The sequence below is a fragment of the Salmo salar genome, chromosome ssa07, assembly GCF_905237065.1.
Source record: "Salmo salar chromosome ssa07, Ssal_v3.1, whole genome shotgun sequence".
In the NCBI taxonomy this organism is placed as follows: domain Eukaryota; kingdom Metazoa; phylum Chordata; class Actinopteri; order Salmoniformes; family Salmonidae; genus Salmo; species Salmo salar.
In genome coordinates, this window is record NC_059448.1 from 38,988,889 (window position 1) to 39,015,968 (window position 27,080).

General features: G+C 44.8%; 1 protein-coding gene across 6 annotated transcripts in view; it reads right to left on the minus strand.

The window, feature by feature from the left end:
• The window catches only part of LOC106609220 (dedicator of cytokinesis protein 4), a 141,397-nt gene that overhangs the window by 99,450 nt on the left and 14,867 nt on the right, over window positions 1-27,080 (minus strand). For all 6 annotated transcript variants that reach the window (XM_014207754.2, XM_014207749.2, XM_014207751.2 and 3 more), the window contains exon 2: window positions 4,434-4,517. In XM_014207754.2, coding sequence (XP_014063229.1) covers window positions 4,434-4,517 — 84 coding nt within the window. The remainder of the gene's footprint in view (window positions 1-4,433; window positions 4,518-27,080) is intronic.

Below are 27,080 nucleotides of genomic sequence, written 5' to 3' on the forward strand. Positions count from 1 at the left end.
GATCCACTATCTTTCCTTCTATCAAATTGTGTGTGTGTGTGTGTGTGTGTGTGTCCACTGAACTAATAGATAGCAGCCCTATTATGATTCTGTAGATTGGCTCTTCTGCGCTCTCAGTTAAAATGTCAACCACCAAATAATCCATTTCATTCCATCTCTACAGCATCTGATATGGGAGTGGAGAGTAGGAGAGAAAGAGCTGTCTGCTTAAGTAATGTCTGCCTATTACTGCCAGACAAATGACTGGGGTTGTGTCTCAAATGGCACCCTAGTCCCTATAGTGCACTACTTTAGCCCTATGGGCTATAGGTGGCCATTTGGGACAGAGACCCCGGGTTCCTGAAGCATCGCCACTTCAGCTCCGACCACGCCAGTAGTAGAGCTGCCGAGCTATAAAACAAACGCCCAGCTGGAACACTTTATCACGGGAGGCAGTATTTGTCACTGCACTGTTTACCGCAGCCTACCAGGCACGGTGTTACAGTATTTGTTGTGGCCACCGGCCAGGCTGGTGAGCCAGGGGGGTGTCAGTAGCACCAGGGGGTGTAAGTAGCACCGGGGGATTGTAAGTAGTACTAGTAACCTAAAGCCATGATGTGCTACTCGGTCCAACACCTGTCTGTGACAGTGCTAGAGGTGAGAGTGTTAGAGACAAGGTGAGAATGAGCCTCACTGCTGCCACTGACTTGTGGTCTTGCCTCCTGAAGGACATCTGCTAGGAATTTTCTTTCAGAGCTCGTTCTAGTTTTTGATTGGCCAGAGTGTCGGAGAAGAAGCGGTCGTATGTTACCTATCACACTACAGTAGCAACTTGATGACACAGTACCAGCACTGGCAGAAGCCCTTTTTATAGTAACGCATCTCCTCTCTAGTACAGGATGGATAGACATTCTTGTCAACACCCTGTCTTGCCTTTGAGTTGTGGGGACTGGTACATATTGTATTTCTTCCCTTCCTCCAAATCAAACACATACACTAGAATACCAAAAGTATGTTGACACCTGCTCGTCAAGCATCTCATTCCAAAATCATGGGCATTAATATGGAGTTGGTCCCCCCTTTGCTGCTATAACAGCCTCCACTCTTCTGGGAAGGCTTTCCACTAGAAGTTGGAACATTGCTGCGGGGACTTGCTTCCATTCAGCCACAAGAGCATTAGTGAGGTTGGACACTGATGTTGTGTGATTAGTACTGGCTCGCAGTCAGCGTTCCAATTCATTCTAAACGTGTTCGATGGGGTTGAGGTCACGGCTCTGTGCAGGCCAGTCAAGTTCTTCTACACCGATCTCAACAAACCATTTCTGTATGGACCTCGCTTTGTGCACAGGGGCATTGTCATGCTGAAACAGGAAAGGGACTTCCCCAAACTGTTACCACAAAGTTGGAAGCACAGAATTGTTTAGAATGTCATTGTATGCTGTAGCATTAACATTTCCCTTCACTGGAACTAAGGGGCATTGCCCGAACCATGAAAAACAGCCCCAAAACATTATTCCTCCTCAACAAAACTTTACAATTGGCATTATGCATTGGGGCAGGTAACATTCTCCTGGCATCCACCAAACCCAGATTCCTTCGTCGGACTGCCAGATATCTAAGCGTGATTCATCACTCCAGAGAACATGTTTCCACTGCTCCAGAGTTCAAGGCAGCGAGCTTCACACTACTCCAGCCGACTCTTTGCATTGCGCATGGTGATCTTAGGCTTGTGTGCGGCTGCTCGGCCATGGAAACCCATTTCATGAAGCTCCCGACTAACAGCTCTTGTGCTGATGTTGCTTCCAGAGGCAGTTTGGAACAATGGCAGTGAGTGTTGAAACTGAGGACAGACGGTTTTTACGCGCTACAGCCAGGGGCGCAAATCCCGGGGGGGACGGGGGGGACACGACCCCCCCCATCCTGGGAAAAATATGATTTGTCCCCCCCAATATATCACTGAAACATAACTATGTAATTTAAATAATATTAATAATACGCAATGAAAGCAATTGTGCTGATTATAGACACTTAATAGCGCGTTAAGTTTCAAAAGATTGCGACCCCCCAACCCTTTGCCTCACAATGGTTTGATCCACTGCCAGTTCCTTAGTTGGCAAGGTAACAGAGGGGTCGTGTCTACTGTCTGAAAGGCACTCAATGAACGTAACTGACATAAGGTTAATCCAGTCAATCGCGCACACACACTAGCTGAATATGCAGAGCTAGCGCGCAAATATTAACTATTAAGCTAGCTAGTACCTATTCCATTTATGTGGCGTCGTCAAAGATGGAATCTTTGCTATCGTCAATTTATTCCAAGATCAGCATGCAGATGATGTAAGTTAGTGCTTCAAAGTCCCTGTGATAAGGTTAGCGATAAACTGAAGTCCAAACTGAACAGAACTACACTCTCTTCTACCATTGTCTTAAATATATTTAATGGTCTCGTTGCAAAAGCTAAATTGTCGCAAGGGAACTTTTATTTATTTATTTATTTTCTTTCACCTTTATTTAACCAGGATAGCAAAGATTATAGCAAACACCACTGAAACTGAATTGGTGCTCGCTAGCTTTGCAAATTCAGCTATTGTTGGAAGCCAGCCAATATGAAACATACTATTAAAATTACAAAAGGTTGCAGCATATGTTGTGTAAATGGTGAACTCATACAGCTGTCAACTCTTGTCATTTTAATCCGTTTCACATTTGCTAGCTACCTTTTAGATCGAAGCCCAAATAGAATGATAGAAGATGATAGAAGCCCATCTCCTACTGTAAATAACCTACACACTGTGTGTGTGTGTGTAGCCAGCCAGGTAGAAAAATGGCAGAAAAATAAGACGGACATCAGAGTATTTTTCAGTACACCAAAACGCAAAGTAAGAACCCTAGTAGCCTAATATCTCAGACTAGTTGAGAAAATGTTCATAAGAAAGAAATGTAATTCTAATGGAAATGTTTCACAATGATGTCATTAGGAAGAGTAGGCAACAGATGGCACACAGACAGCAGAGTTGGGGACAGCTATGCAGGGACAGACTGGCAGAGACAGGGAGTCTCAGGTAAGTTTGTTGAGTCTTTGTTTGGCAACATTATGAAAGGTTCTCCATTTTTTTAACTTGTAAAATAGGAACATAATTGGAAAATGCCATGGATACCCCCACTCTCAACTTAAACTGGTGACTGAACTAAGATTTGTTAAAGGCAATGGTATTGCTGTTGTGATTAGTTGTGTCGTTTTGGGTACCGGTAGTTAGGAGTACGGCAAACACCTTATTTCTTTGGTTCCTCAATATACATTTACCATATTACAATGTAGGCTATGTGTTACAGCACTACTTTTGGTGTCCCCCCTCAGGAATTGCTCTTAAGAAAATGTCATGTAATTGTCCCCTCCAAAGTTGATATCAGATTTTCGCCCCTGGCTACAGCATTCTGGGATCCAGCTCCGTGACCTTGTGTGGCCTACCACTTTGCGGCTGAGCCGCTGTTGCTCCTATACATTTCTACTTCGCAATAACAGGACTCACAGTTGACTGGGGCAGCTCCAGCAGGGCAGAAATTTGACAAACTGACTTGTTGAAAAGGTGGCATTCTATTACGGTGCCACATTGAAAGTCACTGAGCTCTTCAGTAAGGCCATTATACTGCCAACGTTTGTCTATGGAGAATGCATGGCTGTGTGCTAGATGTCAGATCATTTCCTTGGGTGAGTTTGGAATGCATCGTCAGCTATCTCAGACGGATCTGTCGTCTGTCTGTCTGGCCTTGAGCAACAACAGGAAGTGAGATTTTGCCGCTCTGAGAAGGGAGGAAGGTTGCGTCAGTACTGTGTAAGTAAGCTGGGCGGAAACAGGAATGTGTGACGGGCGCCTGCTCTGCTCTAGTCTGAAACTATGTCAAAAATTAACCTTGGTGTGTGAGTGTGAGTGCCTCGGCCTTGACCTTGAGGCTCACACACTCCTTCGCAATACACCAGCAAGCAGGGACACACACACTGGCAAGCAAGCAAGCAAGCACACACACACACACACTCTCCTTAGAATGTACACACACACACGCACGGACGCAAGCAAGCACACACAAGCTCTCAGTCTCTTTGTGTCTAAGGCAAGCAAACACGCACACACACACACACACACACACACTCTGAGCTCAATGTGGGCGGGAAGCAGGAACCAAAGTCTTCTCCCTCTCGCGGCACAGGAAACAGTAGCAAACTGAGAGCCTCCACAATCTCATCAAATGCAAAAAAAAAAAAAGAATAAAGTCTATTAACATTTCATGTACAACACAATACTCCTGGAGGGACAGACTGGGGAAGGAAACGTGGCCCAACCTCAAAGGTTGACTACAGCCCTAGTAGCAGTAGCAACCCATCTGTGAGTCTGTGAAGCTCGAAGGGGGGGATCATGGTTTATATGGGTGTGAAATGAGTAGAGGTTATCAGTTACCTTCACATTTCTCCAGGAGCTGCACCGTGTCCCCAATCTCCAATGGCAAGCCATGCTGGACCGTCCCTCGGAAACTGGCCAGCACTGAAACACAATATAAGATACATACTTTAATACCTGTGTGCATTTCTATGTGCATAAGTAGGTAACACACACCAAATCGACACACACACACAGTAAAAAAAAAACGATTTTCATGTCACTAGAATTGAATCCGAGAACAACTGTCTTGACTTTGAAGCTGTGCGGTGATTTGTTTCTAGTGTTCTCTGGGCAGAGAGAAAGAGAGAAGAGAATAGCCTGCTGACTGCTGGTAGATTGAGTACGCCTCTGGGTGTCAGGCTGAAGTGGAGGGGAAATAAGATGGGAATATAATGTCATCATGGGTCTTTCTGCTAGGAGCGCTCTTGTAGAGGAGGGAGGCAACACCTGAGGAGGCTTAGAATATGACTCTCGCTGATGAGAAGCACTATCAGCTAGAGAGAGAGAGAGAGCCTGAAGAACAGGGGCAGGAGAGAGAGACAGAGAGAGAGACAGAGAGAGAGAGAGAGAGAGAGAGAGAGAGAGAGAGAGAGAGAGAGAGAGAGAGAGAGCAAGAGAGCAACATCTCAGTCGATCAGCACAGAGCACTTTGGTCTAACAGCATCTAATAGCTGGGTTAGTAGTGAGGAGTGTCGACAGATGCCATTCTCTGTGGTTCTGAGAGACAGGACATGATAACAGCAGCACTCAGAATTCTCCAAGCTGCCACACACTGACACACTCGGGGGGGAAACTAATAGGGTTAGTACTACAACATGGAAATGAGGAAGAGTCAAGTGCCTCCCGAGTGGTGCCGTGCCACGAGAGATTCTGGGTTCGAGTCCAGGCTCTGTCGCAGCCGGCCACGACCGGGAGACCCATGTGGCGGCGCACAATTGGCCCAGCGTCGTCCGGGTTAGGGTAGGGTTTGGCCAGCAGGGATGTCCTTGTCCCATCGCACACTAGCAACTCCTGTGGCGAGCCGGGCACAGTGCACGCTGACACAGTCGCCAGGTGTACGGTGTTTCCTTCCGACCCATGTGTGGCTGGCTTCCGGGTTAAACGGGCATTGTGCCAAGAAGCAGTGCGGCTTGGTTGGGTTGTGTTTGGGAGGATGCACGGCTCTCGACATTCGCCTCTCCCGAGTCCGTACGGGAGATGCAGCGATGGGACAAGACTGTAACTACCAATTGGATACCACGAAATTGGGGAGAAAAAAAACAAAGGAAATGAGGAAGACTCGAGTCAGGCAAGGGTTTGGAGAGGGTTTCATTTCATGGAGCACATGGGTGGGGGGGTAAACACACCAAGTCCAATGCATGAATTTTACAAGTAGAGTTTTCCAGCTGCAGTGTACTAAATGATGCAGCTTGAAGTAGAGTTTTGATAGAGCTGAATCACTTCCTCGTAAACCATTCCCCAGCTGTTGTCTGTCTGCTAACTGCCATGGCTCCTTTCCAGAGATGTTGGCATTTGTAAGGTGTTCACTCAGCGGGGAATAGATTTTTTATTTTCTCTCCAGGGGAGTGGAAGAAGTGCCACCTTAAAGGCAGGAGAGAGAGGACAGCACGCACACACACAAACACACACACACACACACACACAGGAACGAAAGAAGGGGGCAGAGAGAAGAGATAGAGCGCAAACGGAAGTCCACAGCCTGGCACCCACACACACACACACACACACACACACACACACACCACAGCGTAATGAAAAAGATGAACTGGGGTATAAAAAAGCTTCACACACAAATATAGCAAAGCCACAGACGCACTGATATGATATGTGTACATGAACCTGTCAAACAGGGCAGGGTCCATGTTTCCAGTCGGCTTGGTCTGAGCCAGGAGTTCAGTCACCACAAGCTGTGCTCTGCTCTGCTGTGACACACATCTACTCGTGGGCAAACGGCTGTTCCTATTTCTGACCAGGCAGCCTCGTTCATGCTGAACTAACTTAGACATTACGTAAAGGCCGGAGGAAACGGGAAAAAAAGACACACACACAGGAATTCAGGAACTGGGATAAACTTAAATAAAAGTCCTGGACAGAACTATGACTGAGATCCATGAATTTATATGACAACAGCTCCTTCAGACTTGAGATGTAAAGACTAACAGTTGAAGTCGGAAGTTTACATACACCTTAGCCAAATACATTTAAAATCAGTTTTTCACAATTCCTGACATTTAATCTGAGTAAAAATCCTGTCTTAGGTCAGTTAGGATCACCACTATATTTTAAGAATGTGAAATGTCAGAATAATAGTAGAGAGAATTATTTATTTCAGCTTTAATTTCTTTCATCACATTCCCAGTGGGTCAGAAGTTTACATACACTAAATTAGTATTTGGTAGCATTGCCTTTAAATTGTTTAACTTGGGTCAAACATTTCGGGTAGCCTTCCACAATAAATTGGGTGAATTTTGGACCATTCCTCCTGACAGAGCTGGTGAAACTGAGTCAGGTTTGTAGGCCTCCTTGCTCCCACTCTCTTTTTCAGTTCTGCCCACAAATTTTCTATAGGATTGAGGTCAGGGCTTTGTGATGGCCACTCCAGTCCCTTGACTTTGTTGTACTTAAGCCATTTTGCCACAACTTTGGAAGTATGCTTGAGGTCATTGTCCATTTGGAAGACCCATTTGCAACCAAGCTTAAAGTTCCTTACTGATGTCTTGAGATGTTGCTTCAATATATCCACATATTTTTCCTGCCTCTTGATGCCATCTATTTTGTGAAGTGCACCAGTCCCTCCTGCAGCAAAGCACACCCACAACATGATGCTGCCACCCCGTGCTTCAAGGTTGGGATGGTGTTCTTCGGCTTGTAAGCCTCCCCCTTTTTCCTCCAAACATAACAATGGTCATTATGGTTAAACAGTTCTATTTTTGTTTCATCAGACCAGAGTACATTTCTCCAAAAAGTACAATCTTTGTCCCCATGTGCATTTTCAAACTGTAGTCTGGCTTTTTTATGGTGGTTTAGGAGCAGTGGCTTCTTCCTTGCTGAGCGGCCTTTCAGGTTATGTCGATATAGGACTCGTTTTACTGTGGATATAGATACTTTTGTACCTGTTTCCTCCAGCATCTTCACAATGTCCATTGCTGTTGTTCTGGGATTGATTTGCACTTTTCGCACCAAAGTACGTTCATCTCTAGGAGACAGAACGCGTCTCGTTCCTGAGTGGTATGACGGCTCCGTGGTCCCATGGTGTTTAAACTCGCATACTATTGTTTGTACAGATGAACGTGGTACCTTCAGGCATTTGGAAATTGCTCCAATGGATGAACCAGACTTGTGGAGGTCTACAATATTTTCTGAGGTCTTGGCTGATTTATTTTGATTTTCCCATGTAGTCAAGCAAAGAGGCACTGAGGTTGAAGTTAGGCCTTGAAATAAACCCACAGGTACACCTCCAATTGACTCAAATGATGTCAATTAGCCTATCAGAAGCGTCTAAAGCCATGACATCATTTTCTGGAATTTTCCAAGCTGTTTAAAGGCACAGTCAACTTAGTGTATGTAAACTTCTGACCCACTGGAATTGTGATACAGTGAATTATAAGTTAAATAATGTGTCTGTAAACAATTGTTGGAAAGGTTACTTGTGTCATGCACAAAGTAGGTCCTAACCAACTTGCCAAAACTATAGTTTGTTAACAAGAAATTTGTGGAGTGGTTGAAAAACTAGTTTTAATGACTCCAAGTCATAAGTGTATGTGAACTTCCGACTTCAGCTGTATGTCCAAACGGGAAGTAGGTAACTATGCTCCATTCCTGAGCCAAAGTGGAGACTTAGTCGCACTGACGTCCAGTAATCTACCCACGTGTGACTGCGATTCTCACCTTGCCCTAATCCTAAAACAGTCCCCCAAAGCCAAAGAGAAGACTGACTGTGTACTGTGTGCTCAGTGTTCTTCCCTGGGTGGATGGGGAAAGGCAGGCAGATCAGTACAAAGAGTGTTTGTGTGAATTAGGCTTACATGTGCTTTAGGCTGCCATTTGGAGTCTAGGCCTGTCAGATGAGCCTACATTTGGTTTGTCGGTCTCTCTCTAAGCTCCTTATAGGAACATGATGCAGACCACTGGTTCAGACAGGCTTTGATGTAGTTTGTTGTGTTGTGTTCAAAGGCACTGGGTTTCACAGGTTATACTGAATTTATCGAGCAATACCAGGTTTACAGCTAGCTAGGTATGTGTTCAAACCACGCAAGATGTAAAAGGTAAGTATCTACCGATTGAGTGTGGCAGGCATAACAACAGCAACGTTTGAAAGGTTACTTTAAAAGAATATGAAACAGTTGGGTTTCATGTACCAGACAGAATATTCAGAGAAGACAACGAAACATACATAGTCGGTTCTTAGAACAGAGAGTATCCAGTGGTGGAAAAAGTACCCAATTGTCATACTTGAGTAAAAGTAAAGATATCATAATAGAAAATTTCAAGTAAAAGTGAAAGTCGCCCAGTAAAATACTACTTCAGTAAAAGTCTAAAAGTATTTGGTTTTAAATATACTTAAGTATCAAAAGTAAATGTGATTGCTAAAATATAATAAGTATTGAAAGTAAAAGTAAAAATAATAAAACATTCCCTATATTATGCAAACCAGATGGTACCATTTTCTTGTTTTTAATGTATTTACAGATAGCCAGGGGCACACTCCAACACTCAGGCATAATTTACAAACTATGCATTTGTGTTTAGTGAGTCCGCCAGATCAGAGGCAATAGGGATGACCAGGGATGTTCTCTTGGTGCATGAATTAGACCATTTTCCTGTCCTGCTAGCATTCAAAATGTAATGAGTACTTTTGGGTGTCAGAAAAAACGTATTGAGTAAAAAGTAAATGATTTTATTTTGGAATGTAGTGAAGTAAAAGTTGTCTAAAATATAAATAGTAAAGTACAGATACCCCAAAAAATGACTTAAGTAGTACTTTAAAGTATTTTTCATTAAGCACTTTACACCACTGAGAGTATCTGCCAAAAGAACTAGAAAAACAACCTTCAGTTGACTTCAACCAGACAACCAAATTGATTTCAAAAGGCTCCAAGAAAGTGCATTACACAGCCCGGCCTCACCGCCTTTCTCTCTGATTTGTGTTCCGACAACGAATCACACTCGTAATCCACTCCTCCGTCATCAATTATTCAACACATCATTAATATGCTAATTCGTCGCCACAGACACGGGTGGTCCATTGACCCTGCTGCCAGAAATGAGCCAGCATGCATTTTGCATTATTCAGATGTGTAGTTGTTGGATTCCTACTACAATCCACACATACTGGAATATAATGTAATGTAATCAGGTTAATAAATAATGGGGAGAACGGGACCGCAAATGAGTTGCAGGAAGTTACAAAACAATTAATCAACAGTAAGTGATATTCAAAATGGAGGTGACATCCCTCGCTTTTCCCCTGCTCTTATCCATCCCTCCTCTCGTTCCCTCTCCTCTCCTCCTTTTTCTATTCCGTCGCTATATGTACGGCTGCGAGTAGAGGATGGTTAAGTCCTGCTTTATTTATACTCTGGCGTCTGCAGAATTGACATCTCAAACCACAGCCACCTGCTTGGGTTTGACGTGATAACCATGAAACGGTTGGGTTTCATAATGGGAACTCTGCTGTCAAGAGTTAGAAGATCCAAAGTCCCTATAGAATCAGTTCTGAACAGATCCTTAATGTTCTCTGGCACAGGGCTGGTAGTTGGTACAGGCATGCCACTGTGGCTTCGACACGGGTAGAGAAAAATAATGATGTATGCCTTACAGTGGAGCCCCAATCGAAACAAAGACAGCATCTGACTGTCCAAGTCTAAGACCGTCTTCATATTGCTTTGCCATTTTCTGGACCAAAATACTCTCTATTCTAGCTATGCGAATAAACATGGCAGAGTAACCCAGCATTAACCACGTTGTTTGAATGGGTCCCAACCCATTATGTCCCAGTTCTAGGGAAACATTACCGTTGGACATTCTTTTCAATGCGGAGAACAGATGCGTCTTTAAATACCCACTCCTAACATACTTTTCCACTGTGTTATTGACTCAAGGCAATGACTCAGCCCCCGTGGTTAAGTACACATGCCTACAGCCCTCAGCCCCTCCAAAGACACTAAGCAGCTTTGGCGCAGAGATATGAATGTGTGTGCATGCGTGTGTGTGTGTGTGTGTGTATACGCGCACCACAGTCCAGTGAGACACGGGGCACGAAGCTTTGGGCCAAACCTGGTCATCTGACAGAGCGCTGTAAAACGGAGACAGGGATTAAATAAGTGCCGATGCGCTTCAGCGCTCTGCTCTCTTTCACAAAGGTGATCTCCTGGGGATGAGCTTCGACCCCGGAAGAGGCCGCTATGCATTTTAAAGCAGGAGGAATCAACAGGGGCTGACAGCGTGAGAGGAGGCAGCAGCAGACGCCTGCCTCGCAGCATTGAGTATATGTGCGCGCACACACACACACACACACACGCCTGCCTCACAGCATCCAGACAATACGGCCGTGAAGCGAGAAGACCCACATTGCGCCACAATGCGTCAGCTACAGAGATATATATAGGCGCTCTCTATCTGTGCTAGAGAGAGGGAAAGACAGGCCAACAAAAGCTAAGCTGGCGAAATCGCTCACGAGGAACGGCTTTCATTTCACCTTTTCCATTTTCAGTTGTCCTTTCGATGCCTTTGTATGTCGAGATAACAGCGATAAGCAGGCTCGGGGAAACAAGCGCTCGAAGGCAACAATAGCCTTCCCTCGAAGATAAGTGTATAGCTTCTATGAGGTGGCAAGGGCACGGGGAATATAAATAAATAAAACCAATGTAATTACAACAAATAACTGTGAGCAAAAAAACATCATACCGGGGTGCATAACGTTCGATTAATACAAATGTAAGCCCACGCAATAGGCTTCCTCCTACAAATGTCAATGCAAGTAAATCATGCAAGACCTCACAAAGAGTCAAACGGAAATTCCGCTTGGTGCTTTGTTCGCTCTGGTCTGAATGTATTAATAAAATGCAAGATTATGAGTTTGAACGGCGCCCCAGAGAGCAGTGTGCTCTTAGAGAGGTGCTAATTGTGTGTGTGTGTGTGTGTGTCTACATGTGCATGCTAACGTGTGTGTCCGCCACCTTTCAGCAGCATCCTGTGAGACCCTTTTCGAGACCCTTATATTTCTGCTCATTAAAAGGGAAGTCTGAGAGGAAATGGGTGTTCTGCTGTGGCTGCTTTAGCGTGCACGTCTCTCCTAGTTCGTGATTAACACTAACTAAAGCCTCTCGTAAAGAAAGAGCTCCCATGGCTCTGAGAAACGCGTCAAGGCCTGAACGACATCGCCTAAATCGCACTTTACGTAATGCACTGTCAGCCTAAAACATGGACAGTGTGTTTACCGCATATGGTACGCCGCATCGTGACAAGGAAGATGATACACAAACACGCACGCAATCTCTGCAATAAACCACATAGCCTGATTGTAATCAGCACAGTAGCGAGTGATTTATTCAGATCATAAATGAAAATAGAGTCAAAATTTAAAAAAATTAAACGGATTGTTTAACATCTGCATAACGTCACGACAAACATAAACAGTAATAACAGTGTACTATCTCATCTTTGTTTACCAGATCAGAGGTACCATATTGCTGAAATAAAGTGTGAAAACAGTGAAATGGTGACAGCCTGCCTAATGACTAGGCCAGGCAGAGGAAATCATACATGACTCAGATTAAAGGGGAATATAGGTCAGAGTGAGTCCAATGCAAAGCAATCCCACTTCACCTCATTCTCAGTTTCAGGCCTAATCTGCCTGCCTACTGCCTCTCTCTATGGACTGTCTGGAGTGTGGAGGGCGTGGGGGGGGGGTGCATTGAGTTCTCTGTGTTCTACTCTCACTCACTTTGCATTTTGACACTGAAAAGTGATGGTGTCGATGCTGTAACTTTACGAAGTATTGCATGTCAACTGGTGTGGCAAACTGAAAACACACAGATGCCTGCGCCTCCTCACATCCAGCTGAGAGGAGAGGGCAGAGGGAGGAGAGAAAGACGAGGATATAGAGCGACAGATGAACAGGAGAGAAAAAAAGGGATGGGTGAGGATAACGAGAGAGAGCGAGAGAGCGAGTGGGACGGTGGAGAGAGTGAACGAGAGGGGGGGAAAAAAGAGGCCTGTATTCTCAGGTAAGGTGTCTTTGTGTGGGAGGGAGGGTAGAGGCAGTGTAGAGGTTATATGAAGTGTGCCGCATCAGAGTGTCTTTGTTCACCACATCCCTCCATCCTTCCATCCGGGGAGAGGGGAGGAGTGAGTGACCACCTACTCCACCCGCACTTCAAGTGAAATCACATCCATAACCTGCTCTTCCCACGGCACGTGTATGTATGAACACACACACACACAAACACACACACGTGTGCACACACATTTGCGGGCGAACACACACATTATGTGCACACAGGATATCAAATGAACAGGCGTTTGAGTTGTAAATACCTAGCAGTCAGAGGAGAAAACAAAAACACACGTGTGTGCAACACACACACACACACACACACACACACACACACACACACACACACCGTACAGCAGATACAAATGAGCAAGGGGCCATTGACCAGGCATGTGACGAACTGTCCCCACTCTCCCCCCTCCCCCTCCCTAATCCCCATTGTCTGAGTGACAGAGTAACAGAGATGACAGCTGCCTTGTTTAGCTGTCACCACAACCGCTACCAGGAAGGGGGACATCTCAGCTTCAGCCTCAGCCAAGAAATCACGGCTAGGAGAAAATAAATATCCCACACACTTGTAATAACATCATAATAAGAGACATCCTGCCTGTGAGTAGTCTTTGTGGAGCGCAACCTTTTGAGGATGATGAAAGTCTTCGTAAGAGAGCGCGAGGTTGACCTTTTGAAGTGACATTTTCCCTTTGCGACTTTAAGAAATGTCCCGCTGACTTTTCCCTCTTCACTTTGTTTTACTTAAATGTTTGAGGGAAGTCGGCCAGGATTTGGTCGAGCAGCCTAGGGCTGACCCCAGTTAGTCGTCTGGTTTGTTTGGTCGATAGGCTGTCGTCCGACAGAGATTTTTTTGTGGAGCAGTCGCAAGTATATATGTGTTTTTTTTTATGGCACACGAGACACACTAATCCATTGTGGAGGCTGTGGGGATGGCACAGTCCATCACTCTAAGACATATGTCCTACTGAAATTGTATATGGTTATATTATGTAAGAACAATGGTGCAACATTTCATAACAAATGTGTTTTCCCAAATTGTATGGTTTATTACTGTTAACATATGATGCCAAACATCCCCTTTCATTTCACTGTGTATTCACTTGATTTTTTGTTGTTGTTGCAGACGGCACACGCAAATGAGCCTAATTGTAGCCTAAGACTTGTTAGCCAACTTAGTTAGCCAACTTAGTTTTTCTAGTTGCATGCTAAAACATTGATGGGTTTTATATGCTTGACAGCGGCCGCTGCAGTGGCGCTCTCCAAGGTGCTGAACTGAATCTTCAGTGAGCGTTTTTCTCCCGTGTTGGATGGTGAGCGCTTTCTCCTGCGTTTTACTTGGCCTTCTCAAATATAGTTACAACAAGGCCTATTGTGTAACCCAGTGGTTCACAACCTTTTTCGGTTACGATATCACCAACTGAATTTTGTTATGTCCGGAGTACCCCTGAAATACCCCCCCTCGTACATTTTACCAGTAGGCTGAGGGTCTCATGAGTCTCCAACAGTATCACTGTTGATAGGCAAAGTAGCCACAGGGGGTCCTAGTACCCCTGGTTGGGAACCACTGGTGTAGCCTATTACCGGAAACTTGGGGCAGTAATGGGGCGGCAGGTAGCCTAGTGGTTAGAGCGTTGGACTTGTAACCAAAAGGTTGCAAGATAAAATCCCCAAGCTGACAAGGTTAAAAAAATCTGTCATTCTGCCCCTGAACAAGGCACTGTTCCTAAGAATTTGTTCTTAACTGACTTGCCTAGTAAAATAAAGGTAAAATAAAAAACTTCAGGAGGGGAAGGGCAAAATCTGCAGCAGCGGGGGCAGGGAGGGAGAGAGAGTTGAGGGGGGGTCCGACAGGTTATCTTGATCCCTGGCTCCCTCTTGAGTAATTTGACTTTGTTAATTATTTAATCAAACAGTGCGCTTAAAGCTATTTCTTTGAAGTTTTTTTAATACATTTACATTTTAGTCATTTAGCAGACGCTAAGTATCAGTGGGGTTTGAAAACAGCGCCCCTTGTGTTCAGTGCCAGTATTACAGAATATCCCGGTATGGCACAAGCTCAGCATGAAGGTGTGACAATCTGGATACCGACCAAGCCTACTTAAAGCATCAGACAAGCTCAGAGCATATAGTTGATTTTATTAAAACACATAAGGTGTGTCTATATATGTAACCTTTATTTAACTAGGCAAGTCAGTTAAGAAGAAATTACGGAGAAATACACGTTTTTTTATTTTATTTCAACCAATCGATTGGTCAGAAGACCAGAAGGCTCTCAGTCGACCAAGATTTCTTTCAGTCGGGGACAGCCCTAAAGCAGACAGACAGTAGGCTACTAGGTAGTCCATGGAACTTAGACCAGACACACAAACAGCATCCGACTCAAGCCCCTGTCTGTACAGCCAGACACCAGTGGGGTTACAACAAACAAGGGAGTGTAGAGGGGAGAGGGAGAAGAGGACGAAAAGAGAGGGAAAGGAGGAGAGATAAGTGCCTGTCAGACCTCATGCATATCATTCTACTCTCTTCCCCATTCTCTGTTTCCGTCTGGTATCAGTCTAATATAAAGTGATTCACTAGCACTCGACTCTCATCTCCAAACATAAAAGCCCTGGACTGAACCTGGGGTGAAGTAAATGGGAGAGCTGAACACACGAGAGGACTGATGTTAATGGTCAGGATGGGATATATGCTGTGAGGAGTGTGTGTGTGTGTGTGTGTGTGTGTGTGTGTGTGTGTGTGTGTGTGTGTGTGTGTGTGTGTGTGTGTGTGTCGTGTGCATGCGAGCGTGTGAATATTGTGTGGAGACTGCGTGTCTGGGGAGAATAGAGTGGTTTTTTTTCGATGACTATTTAATAGTAAGGCTGTACACTTTCACTATTTCTCTCCTTAGGGAAGATGAAACACTACTTCTGAAGAGCTGCACTTTTTCTCCCGCTTGAATTTAGACTGTCTACACTACAGCCATCTCATTCCCTACGATGCAGACAATGTCTGTGTGGAAGCTATGTTCTCAACTGAAGTGGCATGATATCATTTTGTTAATATGGATTATTATAACACCGTGCTCATCACTTCGGCTAAAAATATGAAAATATTTCTACCCCAAATTGTCCCACATGGGGTGGTGTTCGCGGATTGCCTAACATATTTGAATCCGCACTGCGCCATGAAGACCATATGGTTTTCTTTTGTGAATCTGCTGGATTGTTGCATGACAGTAGCCTCTGAAATATTTGTCAGGCAGTTACGTTGTTCACTACATGTAAAAACAGACGCACACCAATTAGCCATTTTGAAAAGCCCTGACAACCACACGCAACCAACACCACTTCAGGATGAGAAAAACACACAATAACACCACAACTTTGTGTGTGTGTGTGTGTGTGTGTGTGTGTGTGTGTAACGGCACTAGCTGGCAGTATCACAGCAAGTCAAAGCTGGCTAGTGTCCTCCCCCCTGGGCCCCCAGGACCACATCACTGCCTCATCTGATTAGCACCCTCAGCCCTATGGTTCCTAGAGGGAGAGAGGGAGTCAGGATGAGGGAGAGGGCAGAGCGAGGGAGGAAGAGACAGAGGGGCAAGAGGAGAGGAAGAGAGGGAGATAGAGGGGAAGTAGAATAGAGGGAGGGATGAGTAAATGGATGGAGGGAGAGAGAGAGAGGAAGGGATAGAGAGGCAGAGCAGATCAGAGCGAGGGAGGGAGGCAGAGGAGATGGATTGAATTCTCAGGACAAAATGGAGCTGGGGCCCGGAGGTTTGGATTCCCTTTAAACTATAACCATTTGCATCTCATTATCATGTCGATAAAAAGAGCTTACAATAAAGCTCAGACTAACTTGTCAATTTGAATGGCTGTGGTAATGGGTCAAGGATATATAGCCCCTAATGCAACTCAGCTAGCCCCAGTGAACATGTATTCTGTATAGGAAGCAGAGAGGGAAGTGGTATTGACACAGTCACACACACACACACACGATTAAAGCTCATCAGCTCTAAGACTGGAGGGGTAAAGGATGAATCAGGTATTTCTCTCTAAGCATCAACATCACCATTATCAGCCGACAGAAAATGTCTATTGCTTTAATCATTATCGATTGTTTACTTAGACAATTCGGCCCCAATAGAAGTTGACTAGTGCAAACGAAGCATCACAGTGCCGTGAGTGTACGAGTAGAGTATGGAGCGATATGAGAGAAGTGAGTGTATGAAATGCTCTAGTCACTGCAGAGCTACAGAAGGAAGAGCGCACAGTGGGAGAACCGGACACACGGCTGGTCTTCAGATGTGCCTTAGGGTTCAGTGCACGCACGCACACACACACGCACGCAAACACACGGACAGACGGTGCTCGGCTCAGAGCACAGCCAGAGGAAGGAAGTCCCTACAAAGGAGACAGTAGCCAGAGTATACACGCAGGCACCACACACACACACACACACACACACACAAGACCCAGATGGCATGTGCTACACAAACAAGCCAGTGGAGCATACCTTATTATCAACTCATCTAGCCAGCCTCTGACTACAATATCCCAATCTGTGATTTAGATTCAGCGCAAGAAGCAAGTGAAGCAACCATCCCAGGCTCACAACAATATGAGAACAGGCCCAGGAACCATCATGCTAGCCGTATAAACACACTCAGTCATCCGGGGTCACGAGATATTTCATCCGTACAAATCAAGCCTGGGGCCAGACACAGACGAGCAGAGGAACCAGTGGAGGAGACTGGAGAGAGAGACACATTTTTGTAGGAATCAGTTGTAGTTGAATGACTTGGTCGATGGTTGGATATTTGGCAGAAAAAGAGGAGGGGGAGAAAGAGAGGATGGTTGGAAGGGTAGAAAGAAGTTAGAGCGTTGGACTAGTAACAGAAAGGTTGCTAGATCAAATCCCCGAGCTGACAAGGTAAAAACCTGTCGTTCTGCCCCTGAACAAGGCAGTTAACCCTCTGTTCCCAGGCCGTCATTGAAACTCTTTCAGAACATCAGCTATCTGAATTTGGGTGAAGGAGAAATGGGGGAGGCTTGGGCAAGTTGCTGTGGGGGGTGCAGGGCTGTTGACCAGGGTAGGGGTAGCCAGGTGGAAAGCATGGCCAGCCATAGAAAAATGCTTATTGAAATTCTCAATTATAGTGGATTTATCGGTGGTGACAGTGTTTCCTAGCCTCAGTGCAGTGGGCAGCTGGGAGGAGGTGCTCTTATTCTCCATGGTCTTTACAGTGTCCCAGAACTTTTTGGAGTTTGTGCTACAGGATGCAAATTTCTGTTTGAAAAAGCTAGCCTTTGCTTTCCTAACTGCCTGTGTATATTGGTTCCTAACTTCCCTGAAAAGTTGCATATCGTGGGGGCTATTCAATGCTAATGCAGTACACCACAGGATGTTTTTGTGCTGGTCAAGGGCAGTCAGGTCTGGAGTGAACCAGGGGCTATATCTGTTCTTGGTTCTACATTTTTTGAATGGGGCATGCTTATTTACGATGGTGAGGAAAACACTTTTAAAGAATAACCAGGCATCCTCTACTGACGGAATGAGGTCAATGTCCTTCCAGGATACCCGGGCCAGGTCGATTAGAAAGTGTTTTAGGGAGCGTTTGACAGTGATGAGAGGTGGTCGTTTGACCGCAGACCCATTACGGACGCAGGCAATGAGGCAGTGATCGCTGAGATCATGGTTGAAGACAGCAGAGGTGTATTTGGAGGGCAGGTTGGTTAGGATGATATCTACCCGTGTTTACGGATTTGGGGTTGTACCTGGTAGGTTCATTGATAATTTGTGTGAGATTGAGGGCATCAAGCTTAGATTGTAGGATGGCTGGGGTGTTAAGCATGTCCCAGTTTCGGTCACCTAACAGCACGAGCTCTGAAGAAAGATGGGGGGCAATCAATTCACATATGGTGTCCAGGGCACAGCTGGGGGCAGAGGGTGGTCTATAGCAAGCGGCAACGGTAAGAAACTTGTTTCTGGAAAGGTGGATTTTTTAAAGTAGGAGCTCAAATTGTTTGGGCACAGACCTGGATAGTAAGACAGATTTCTGCAGGTTATCTCTGCAGTAGATTGCAACTCCGCCCCCTTTGGCAGTTCTATCTTGTCGGAAAATGTTATAGTTAGGAATGGAAATTGCAGGGGTTTTGGTGGTCTTCCTAAGCCAGGATTCAGAGACAGCTAGGACATCCGGGTAGGCAGAGTGTGCTAAGGCAGTGAATAAAACAGACTTAGGGAGGAGGCTTCTAATGTTAACATGCATGAAACCAAGGCTTTTACGGTTACAGAAGTCAACAAATGAGAGCGCCTGGGGAATGGGAGTGGAGCTAGGCACTGCTGGGCCTGGATTAACCTCTGCATCACCAGAGGAACAGAGGAGGAGTAGGATAAGGGTACGGCTAAAGGCTATAAGAACTGGCCGTCTAGTACGTTCGGAACTGAGAATAAAACGAGAAGGTTTCTGGGCACGGTAGAATATATTCAAGACATAATTTACAGACAAAGGTAAGGTAGGATGTGAATACAGTGGAGGTAAACCTATGCACTGAGTGACGATGAGAGAGATATTGTCTCTCGAAACATTATTTAAACCAGGTGAGGTCAACGCATGTGTGGGAGGTGGAATTAAAGGGTTAACTAAGGTGTATTGAGCAGGGCTAGAGGCTCTACAGTGAAATAAGGCAATAATTACTAACCAAAACAGCAATGGACAAGGCATATTGACATTAGGGAGAGGCATGTGTAGCCGAGTAATCATAGAGGTTCAGTGAGTGGCTCGGGCTGGAGACACGGCAATTCAGGCAGCTAGCGGGCCGGGGCTAGCAAGCTAGCAGAAGGGTCTTAGAGGGACGTCGCAACGGATAAAAGTCTATTGTAGCCCCCTTGTGCTATTACGTCTGCAGACCAGTCGTCGTGGATCAGCAGGGCTTTGTGTGGTAAAAGGGGTCTAGGCCAATTGGCAGAATAGGTATAGTGGCCAAAGAATTTGTCCAATGCGCCTCTTAAGCAAACAGTCCGATATGCTCTAGTAAGCTAGAGGGCCGCGGCTAACAGGCTAGCAGATGGGCATTCAGGGGACGTCGTGACGGATGAGGCAGTTTATAAACCCCCTCAGGCGAATTACGTCGGTAGTCCAGTCGTGAAGGGTCAGCGGGGGTCCAGGCCAATTGGCAGAATAGGTATTGTAGCCCAAGGAGTGGCTGATGGACCTCATCGGCTAGCCGGGAGGCTAATTGGTTCTTGCTTCGGGACAGAGACATTAGCCAGGAATGGTCACTCGGATAGCAGCTAGCTAGCTGCGATGATCCAGGTGAAAAGGTTCAGAGCTTGCGGTAGCCAGCTAGCAACTGCTAGCGGTCATCAGCTACCATTAGCCCGGACAACTTTCGCCAGTCTGCACATCGCGACTCAAACCAGATCAAAGCGGACTTATTTTTCTTCTCCATATCTCCGGAGAGGTAAAGAAATAGCAGATCCATACCACATTGGGTGAGGCGGATTGCAGGAGAGTATGTTGTAGTTGAGGTTAAGAAATATATTTCAAAAATATATGAGAAGAAAAAAAAGATATAAAGAGATATATACATGGGACATGACAAGACAAGGACAAAAAGATGTCTGACTGCTACGCCATCTTGGATAGATGTATGCTACTGTTGTTTTAGGCTTATAAGGCCCTAGGTAAAAAGGAAAGGTCACAATTCAGTTTCTACACTTGTTTACATGGATATGCTCCTTAATAAAACAAGCCATTACACTTAGTTATTATTGTGGCATTTCATTATCATTATTCAGGTTATTACTTATAAATATGAATCTACAAATTAAGAAATGCCAGGTTGGAGAGGATCTATCGCATTTTCATATTGACACAACATTAGTGGATGGCAGAGTCAAAATAAAGATATATGCCTCTCTTGACCTTGTCTGTTGGCCATTCTGCAAATAAAAAAATAAAAAATACAGATCCTATTTCGAAGCACAAATCCATTCACATGAAGTCCAATGTTTTTTTCTCAAAATGTCCCGAAATATTCGCAAAATGTCACAAACCCTGCTGCTGTGGTAATTCGATGACAGTGGCATATGTTCTTCAAAGAGAAGACGCCGTAATGAGAGAAATAATGTAGCCTAAGCTACTGAAAAGAGGCCTTTTACTATATTAAATCATGACAGGAGCCTTTAATTGTTATTGAAGAGATGGAGTCCAGACATGCTACTATAGGAATCTGAATGGGTATATAGGCCTACAGAGATAATCAGCGAACTCACACACACACACACACACACACACACCCCCCGTAAAAGGACCTGTCAATCAAAGCCGCCAGCGAATGTCAGACACAAGAGCAAATATTTATCCTTTCCTTAAAAGGGGAGAGAGATAGTATGGAATGGACAATCGCATAGCTATCATTAAAATAGAAACAAATACACGCAACATGTCCATAGCCTATTTATCAGCGTTGATTAATGTATAAATTAAGAAAAGATTCACTATCAAATTCTACCATGCCAGGTTTGAGAGGTTTGGCGCATTGTCCATATCAAACTAAAGTTGGAAAGAGGAGATGTAGACAGTTTAATAGAGAGACTAAGTTAGCAAAACAATTGCTTATAATCCTTAGTAAGTACTCCCACTATTAGGTGAAGTTTATCTACATGAAAATAAAGTTAATAAAATATAATGTAGGCCTATTTAAATGGTTGACTGTTATTTTATTTTCATGACGGTTTTCATTCATAACCATTATTCATATGCGCCTATTTCAATTACATCAAAACACAATCATGTGAAAAGGCATTTTGAAGATCTCATGTTAACTCAGTAAACAGAGTATTAGTATGTATACCTAAATCTGTACTGTATTTGGGTCAAGCAGGGTTGAGTGTGTGGTGTACAGTTCCACAGCAGCCTATAACATTACATCACCCACCATGCTGTCAGAGACGTTCCAGTACTCCCAGCTATCATAACATGATATCTCTCGTTATAGGAGTGCCAACGCTGTTTGTTTGTTTTAGGATTAAGCCATTCATCCCGTCAGAAAGGAGCGCGAGCCATGGCCCGTGAGCACAGTGGCACTAACACAACACAATTTCGCGACCATCCCAAATGACACCCTATTCCCTATATAGGCCACTACTTTTAGTAGGGCACTATAAAGGGAATAGGGCACTATTTAGGACACAGCCCAGAACCATAAGCGCTGGAATAGCTAATCATCAATTTACAACAGAAGGAGGAGAAGTGAAGGATAACGATGTTTAATGGACTGAGAGAATGCTGTTGTTGTCTTACATTAAGACTTTGTCTGTGTCTGTGGTGTCTTCAGAGCTAGAACACTGCAGACCCTATACAATATGGTGACAGTGAAAAACAAAAGTGAAAATGAGTTGTGTCATCCAAACCAAAATCCCTCATATGAATGAATGTAATTTTCTTGTCACATTTAACATTCCCTCCCCCCTCCCTTTCCCTGTCTGCCAGTCCATCCATGCTGCTGTGGTGTTCCATTTTTTCCCTAGTGGAAAATGTGTTCCTCCTCAATAGCTCAGGGACGAGGTTGTGGAGAGGCCCTTTAAGCCTTAGGCATGCCAGAGTCAGCTATGCCATTTGCTTGGATTTAGACACATCAATAACTGCCACCCTGGCTTCCATCCGGCCCATTGACAGCCCACTGACACCCGAACACACTGTGAGGTGTGGTGTGGACATGAGCCTTGGCCTACAGTAGATCAGTTATGGGAATGGGATTCGAGACACATGGTCATCATGGACACACCAAGTACAGGTTCTCAGGTTACAGTGGACTTATTGGTGAACAAAATAATATTCAACGAAGTATCAGAGAGAAACAGCGAAAGGGCTAAAGTAAACTACAGTAGGGTTAAGCTTGATTCCCAACAGTACCTCGGTGTCGGGAGCTTGGGCACGTGGTTTAGCATTCCTCTGAGGCTAAGAGCTTCAGCTGTCTGAGTTATTTTGCCGCCCGCTGCTGCCGGCGCATGCCGTTGGTGGATCATGCCGGATTATTCCAGGGGTCGGGGGAACTGTGCGAGAGAGCCACGACGGAACCGCGAAGACCGCCATTGGCTCAGTATGAGAGTTCCTTCAGGAATGGAACTCAATTTGTCAAAGCCAGCCGCGGAGACAGGAGGCATAGCCAGTAGCCACAGAGGGGTGGGGAGGGGAGAGGACAGGAGAACACAGCACAGCCAAGAGAGTGCATTCTCCAGCTACCGCACAACATAGTCATGATTAACTGCTACTCGGCTGTCATATGAGTTCATCTCTCACGGCTCTGCTTTGAGTTGCGGTGAAACAGCTACTTCACACATCTGCTGCTATTACCTTAATCTCGCCAATTACAGTCCAGCCAGAGCATATCACGCTTTAAACTAATACTGGGCTTCTCATTTAGTTCCAAAATGACTCTCAAGCTTATAGCTCGTCCAGTCAAACCAAATTGAATGAGTTTTTCAATTCTTGTACTTCACTTGCAGATTAAAATTGGAAGGAAAAAACAGTTATGCCTGAGTGGACCCAGTCAGGCTTCACTTCCTCAGTTGGACGATTTAGATGCAGCAGCTATTGCTGCTCCTGTCGTGAGTCAAAGTGGTTAAGCTCTGCTAATTTATTCATGCCGACCGGGGTCCACACAGCCAGGCAAAATCAATAGAGGAAAGTAAGTGAGGTTGAAAAAAAAATAAAAAATCTGTGCCCCAGTTTCCAACCTGAATTGGGTCAGCGGCAGCCATTTACACCCTCAAACTGCCTGTAATTAAACAAAACTAGTTAAAAGCTTTGTAGAAGGCTGAGGATGTGGAGGTGTTGGGGGAAATGGAATGGAAGGAAAAGGGGAGGTTGGTTGGTGTGATTAATTTCATCTTTGTTTTACTCCCCTCACAGTCCCTCAGTACGAGATGCATAAGAGCGTATATCAAAAAAGAAATGTTGCCTAATTTGTGTATGTGAGTCGTTCCATCTTTATAGCTCCCTGGGGGCCATGGATGGGCTGGTATAAAACCTTTTATGAGCTCCTCAGTGTTCCTCAAAGCCAAACAGGCACAACCCTCATGCCAACACAGTGCCTGGCTAATTTGGCAGTCGATCCGTTAATATGGATGATACGGGACTAAGCTGCAAAATGTATCCACATAGGACAAGGCATTGATGATCAATTAACAGAAGTGGTTAACTTACTTTCTGTATCTCAACACACTCAAATATGTGCAACACATCACAAGCCCCTCATCCACAGATCCAGCTGGGGATGAAACTCAACACTGGGCTACAGATGGCTCAGACTGTGTACCCCCCCTCTCTGTAATCCTCTCAGTCTTACAGGTAGGATCCAGCCTGGCAGGGTGACAGGCCTCGGTGTGGCCTATTGTCAGAGCTGTGCTACACTGACTGGGCTTGGGATGGGGGATCCATTCAGGGGAAGCCTCTGCACTTCTCTGCTGCTGTCCTGTTGATAGGATAGGCCTATTTCTTGGTGGCATTGGTGGTGTGAGTGGAGGGATGCAGTAGCCTTCACACTGCATTAGGGTCAACATCAAAGAGGATCATGGCGCGACTCCATGTGAAAACCAACCAGGAGAGATTTAAACACCACCGCAGGTGCTGATGAGGATGTCTAGAGTGGAGTGGGGACATTCCTTAGGTAAAATGATGAATAAATAAAAAGAATGGCCTGGATTCAGATTCATATCAATCCAATCATCAGGCTATTATCCTGGCATTTGACTGCAGTATTAACCAGAAAGATTCATACTGTATCTTCTGGAGAGGGTCCATAGAATTGAATAGGGACAAAAATAATTACACTGTTACCATGTAAATACCAGGTAATACCATGTTCTCTCCTGGTGCTTGGGAGAGAAAATATCTGTAGAGTTCTAAAGGTACTCGCCCTTGCCCTGGGGGCTCCCGAGTGGCGCAGCGGTCTAAGACACTGCATCTCAGTGCTAGAGGTGTCACTACAGACCCTGGTTCGATTCCAGACTGTATCACAACCGGCCGTGATTGGGAGTCCCATTGCGTGGCGCACAATGGGCCCAGCGTCGTCCGGGTTAGGGTTTGGCCGGGGTAGGCCGTCATTGTAAATAAGAATTTGTTCTTAACTGACTTGCCTAGTTAAATAAAGGTTAAATAAAAAATAAATAAAACCATGATTGGCTGAGATAATGAGTGGAGCTGCATAAGTGTTGCTCTCCACTTTCTGGAGGATCAAATTTTGAAATCAGTGGAATTAGAGTATGATAGCTAAAGAGATGGAAAAAACACCTGTCTCCGGATTACATCTTCAAACTAAGGGCAACCGTGGCATGGAATCCCTGACATCATGCATGATGATGTATGCAGGTAAGATATCTAGCTACATTTTCAGATATTACACATTTCTAATTTCGACAAAGTGGTTTCATTTCAAGCTAAAGTGTACTGTTAACTAGCTAGTTAACGTTAGCTGGCTGGCTCCCTAGCTGACGTTATCCTTCGTATCCCAGAGCTGTTTGCTTTGTTAGTTAGAGCCTAATGTTAGCTAGCTAACATTGAACCTGGTTGGTTAGCTCCCGGTTTATTCATGCAGCGTAGTAACGACATGATTTGGCACTATGTTCATTGTTGTTTAACTAGCTAACGTTAGCTGGCTGGCTCGTTAGCTAACGTTATGTGATGTGTGTGATCTTACGCGTTGTTTACCTAGCTACGTTCATTGTTTACATAGCTAGCTAGCTACAGTACATATCTTAAGCTAAAGTGTACAACACCCATTAAATATGGCTGGTATCAGTAAACGTATGCAAAAAAGCATAATGAAATTGTTGCCAGCAGTCTGGTTATGCTGTTTTCATGTTATCCATACGTCAAGTGTGCGCTCTGAACGCTCCGAGAGCAAAACGAGATAGGTGGGGCTAAAGCATAAGAGGGTGAGAACGATGCTGAATGGGTGTAGACAAAGAAGAGCTCTTCACTAAATACCAAAACATTTAAAGGCCATTTTCTCAAAAGTGAGTTTACAAGTTTATCAACTTTCAAAGCAGAATTACTTCCACATTGTTCCTCAAAAATGCAGTGTATGATATACCATTTTGTAGCTCTGAGTCTCTACTTTATCCAATGTAACAAACACAATTTAAAATGTTGCTATGTAAGACCAAATCCAGGTGGGGGGTCACATTTTATTGAGTTATTCAAGATGACAAAATTTGAAGATGAAAAATACACATTTTGGCATCTGCCATCAAATGGATAATTTTATTCAGACTATAAAGTGTGAATGCTCTCTGACTATCCAAGCCAATGCTGTTTTTAGTGTAGGTTCAAGCATGGGAACCACCCATATTCTCATTCTCTCCAAACCTCCTATGCCCTATCCACTGATACACACAGAAAGGTGGCTGTATAGAGGCTAAGTGTGGTCCAGTGTTGTGCATACAGTATCCATTCTCTCTCCTGCTGCATTGACTCTATGGCACAAGGTCTCCATCTGTCATCACATGAACAGTTCGCATTAATGTCCCACACAAAAGCTCTCACAGCGGGACAGCCACAGTCCTTTCCAGCCCACTCACCCACACAAAGGGTATACATTAGACTTTTTGCTGAACTGCACTTCACTGCAGACACTTAGGACTAAATGTTCACCCCTGAGGTGAAGTGAAGGAGTAAAATAAAGGGACCAGGTGGAGATGAAAAGGAAAGAGAGAGAGAGAGGAAAGGGGACGTGGGGTTAAGGGCTTGTGGGCAAAGCGGGCAACTTCACTAGCAGCCGTCCCACTGCAGTTGGTTTCAGTGGCCCATCGGTTGGGGAGAGAAGTGTAAGAGACACCAGCCCTAGGAATGACTCCAGTCTGAGGTTCGTTTGAACTGGAATGTAACATGTCTGAGAGATATGCAATATCATAACAGGCCGGACTGTGGCAGCTTCTTCTTGGTGTAGTTACCTTGAGAAAAAGAAGTGTCATGTTAGATTCTTCATCAGATATGCACAGTACAGATGTGAACTAGACTACACACTCACTCCACGTACTGTATGAACTTGAAATGCCAGACCAGAGGCAACCCCAGTACAGTATTTACTAATACTGGAGGCCAGACAGGGATGTCAGTCTGGGTCAGTCACTTCTGAATAAGTTACTTCTTACTCAATAAGTTACTTCTTACCCATAAAAGAAAAAATTCAGCAAACAACTTCAATCCACTCTTGCTTTGTAATTAATAGGTCATGGTTGAGTAACACAAAGACTGTTAAATGACAAGGATACAAAAGCTGCCTAATGAATAAATCGAAGGAATCCTCACAGCCAGTAAAAAGACCAGGAAACAAAGGGACATCCCAGAATGCTTTGCAATGCCAACCTTTGGTGTTGATGCTGAAAGA